General features: G+C 56.8%; 1 protein-coding gene across 1 annotated transcript; it reads left to right on the forward strand.

Moving 5' to 3' along the window:
- On the forward strand, window positions 261–1,796 carry LOC110403447 (brain-specific homeobox/POU domain protein 3). Its single transcript, XM_021406651.1, has 2 exons — window positions 261–430; window positions 811–1,796. Exons 1-2 carry the CDS (start codon window positions 311–313, stop codon window positions 1,714–1,716), a joined length of 1,026 nt encoding a protein of 341 aa, XP_021262326.1. The 5' UTR covers window positions 261–310; the 3' UTR covers window positions 1,717–1,796.

The raw sequence follows: 2,481 nt of genomic DNA on the forward strand, positions 1-2,481 counted from the left end.
AATTAAAAAAAAAAAAAAGAATGAAAGAAAAAATAAAGTTGGTGAAACTTTTCCTTATTTCCCTGTTCAGTGATTTTATCCCCGGGTGCTTTTTTGCCTTTGGGAGAGAGGAGGGGGCCCAGTCGGGGGGTGAGCGGAGTGGCCATGGGGCGGGCGGAGGGAGGGGCCTGGGGAAGCCTATCCAATGAGCATCCGGGGGGGCGGGGGGGCCGGGCTATAATGCCCTCGATGCCGGGCGGCGGAGGCAGACAATACCGCGCCCCCGGAGCCGGGCAGCCCGGAGCGCCCCTGCCCCGCTCCCAGCCCAACCATGATGTCCATGAACAGCAAGCAGGCTTTCAGCATGCACCCCATCCTGCATGAGCCCAAGTACCCTCACCTGCACACCAGCTCCGAAGCCATCCGCAGAGCCTGCCTGCCCGCCCCCCAGGTAAGCCAGGCGCCCCCAACATTGGGGTTCATGTCTTTCTTGGGTTTGGGTTGGGGTTGTGCTGGGGTTTTGTTGGGGTTCCCATGTGGTGCGATGGGGCTGGTGGGGTCAGGCGTCCTCAGAGTGGCTCTGTCCCACTGCCCAACTCGGAGATTCCTTGGGATTCCCACCGGCTCCATCCTCTCTGCTTTATTCTGGGAGACAAGAGTCGGTGCCCAGGATCCTGTTCCCATTTTTTGGGTGGGAGGCTAAGCTCGGCCAGCTCACCTGGCCCAGGGGCAGAGTGAGATGTCTGTAAAGCCGCTTGCCTTTAACCCTCTCCCATTCTTCTGGTTTGTTTTCTGCTCCCCTTTTCCCCCCCCCCCTAACCCCACATCCAGATCCAGGGTAACATTTTTGCGGGCTTTGATGAGACCTTGCTGCGGGGCGCCGAGGCTCTGGCCGCTGTGGATATTGTATCGCAGAAAACCCACCCGTTCAAGCCGGATGCCACCTACCACACCATGAGCAGCGTGTCCTGCACTCCTACCTCGTCCTCCGTGCACCTGCACCACCCGTCCGTGCTGACCACCCACCACCCCCACCACCACCACCACCAGCCCGCACAGGGCCTGGAGGGAGAGCTCCTGGACCACCTCAACTCTGCGCTCCCCCTGGGAGGGGTGCCGGGTCCCGACGTGGGCTCCACGCCGTCCCACCCTCATTCCCACATGTCGGCCATTAACCACATGGCCCACCACTCCCAACCTATGAACATGTCCCACCCCCACGGCCTGGCGTCCCACGCCGTTATCTCGGGCCCCGAGACAGAGACGGACCCGCGGGAGCTGGAGTCCTTCGCCGAGCGCTTCAAGCAGCGGAGGATCAAGCTGGGGGTGACCCAGGCAGACGTTGGCTCTGCGTTGGCCAACCTGAAGATCCCGGGGGTGGGCTGCCTTAGCCAAAGCACAATCTGTAGGTTTGAGTCCCTCACCTTGTCCCACAACAACATGGTGGCCCTCAAACCCATCCTAGAAGCCTGGCTGGAGGAGGCCGAGCGGGCCCAGAGGGAGAAAATGACCAAACCGGAGATCTACACTGGAGGTGACAAGAAACGCAAGCGCACCTCCATTGCTGCCCCCGAAAAGCGCTCGCTGGAGGCTTACTTTGCCGTGCAGCCGCGGCCCTCCTCGGAGAAAATCGCCGCCATCGCCGAGAAGTTAGACTTGAAGAAGAACGTGGTGCGGGTCTGGTTTTGCAATCAGAGACAGAAGCAGAAAAGGATGAAATTTTCTGCCACTTACTGAAGAAGGGGCTGGGAAGGCGGCGGGGCAGTGCCTGGCCCCCCAGCCAATGTGGCCCCCCAGCCAATATTCCCCCCCAGAGATGGGCAGGGTTTGGGTTGATTTTTTTGTTTTGTTTTGTTTACAAAAATGGAAAAGGAAAAAAAAAAAAAGGAAAAAAAAAAAAAAGAAACAAACCTAAAAAGGGAAACCTGCCCAAAGCGTTGCAAACAGTTTGGTGCCCGCTCCTCGCCCCCACGGGCAAAGTGGCCCCGCTGTCATGACTGGTACGGACTGCTTTTGTAGACAAAACTGGAGGGAAAAAAAAAAAAGTGGAGAAAATGGAAAAGCTGAAATGAAAGGTCCGGGGGGGGAGATCTGGGGGTGCTCAGAGCCAGGGCAGCGGCGGCGAGAGCCCAACAGGGCTTGGTTGCAGCCCCTTCCTGGCTTGGGTGGGCAAAGGGGATTGGGGCACCGCTCCCTCCTCAGTGTCCCGTCTTCTTTTTAAAAACTAAAAGGAAAAGAAAAAATAACTTAAAAAATAGAAAAGAAAGGGAACGAGCTGAAGCCGCCCCGATGGCTGTAAATAGGAAGGCGCCGGCCCATGCCCCCCGCGCTCGCTGCCCCGTCCCTGCGCACACACACACACACACACGCACTTGCATGGTTTTGTTCGCTGTCCCCTCTGCATTTTTGCAATAATGTTTCTGTTTCTACCTCATCAGCTAAATTAAAAAAAAAAAAAAAAAGTTTAAAAAAAAAAGAAAAAAAAATTGTTTTTGGCACTAC

Source organism: Numida meleagris, chromosome 8, assembly GCF_002078875.1.
Source record: "Numida meleagris isolate 19003 breed g44 Domestic line chromosome 8, NumMel1.0, whole genome shotgun sequence".
NCBI classification, from domain to species: domain Eukaryota; kingdom Metazoa; phylum Chordata; class Aves; order Galliformes; family Numididae; genus Numida; species Numida meleagris.

Bases quoted from the DNA above. Each gene is read 5' to 3' on its own strand.
- LOC110403447 (XM_021406651.1), top strand. From the start codon at position 311: ATGATGTCCATGAACAGCAAGCAGGCTTTCAGCATGCACCCCATCCTG. The intron at 431-810 runs GTAAGCCAGGCG...CCCCACATCCAG, and splicing joins CCTGCCTGCCCGCCCCCCAG to ATCCAGGGTAACATTTTTGC.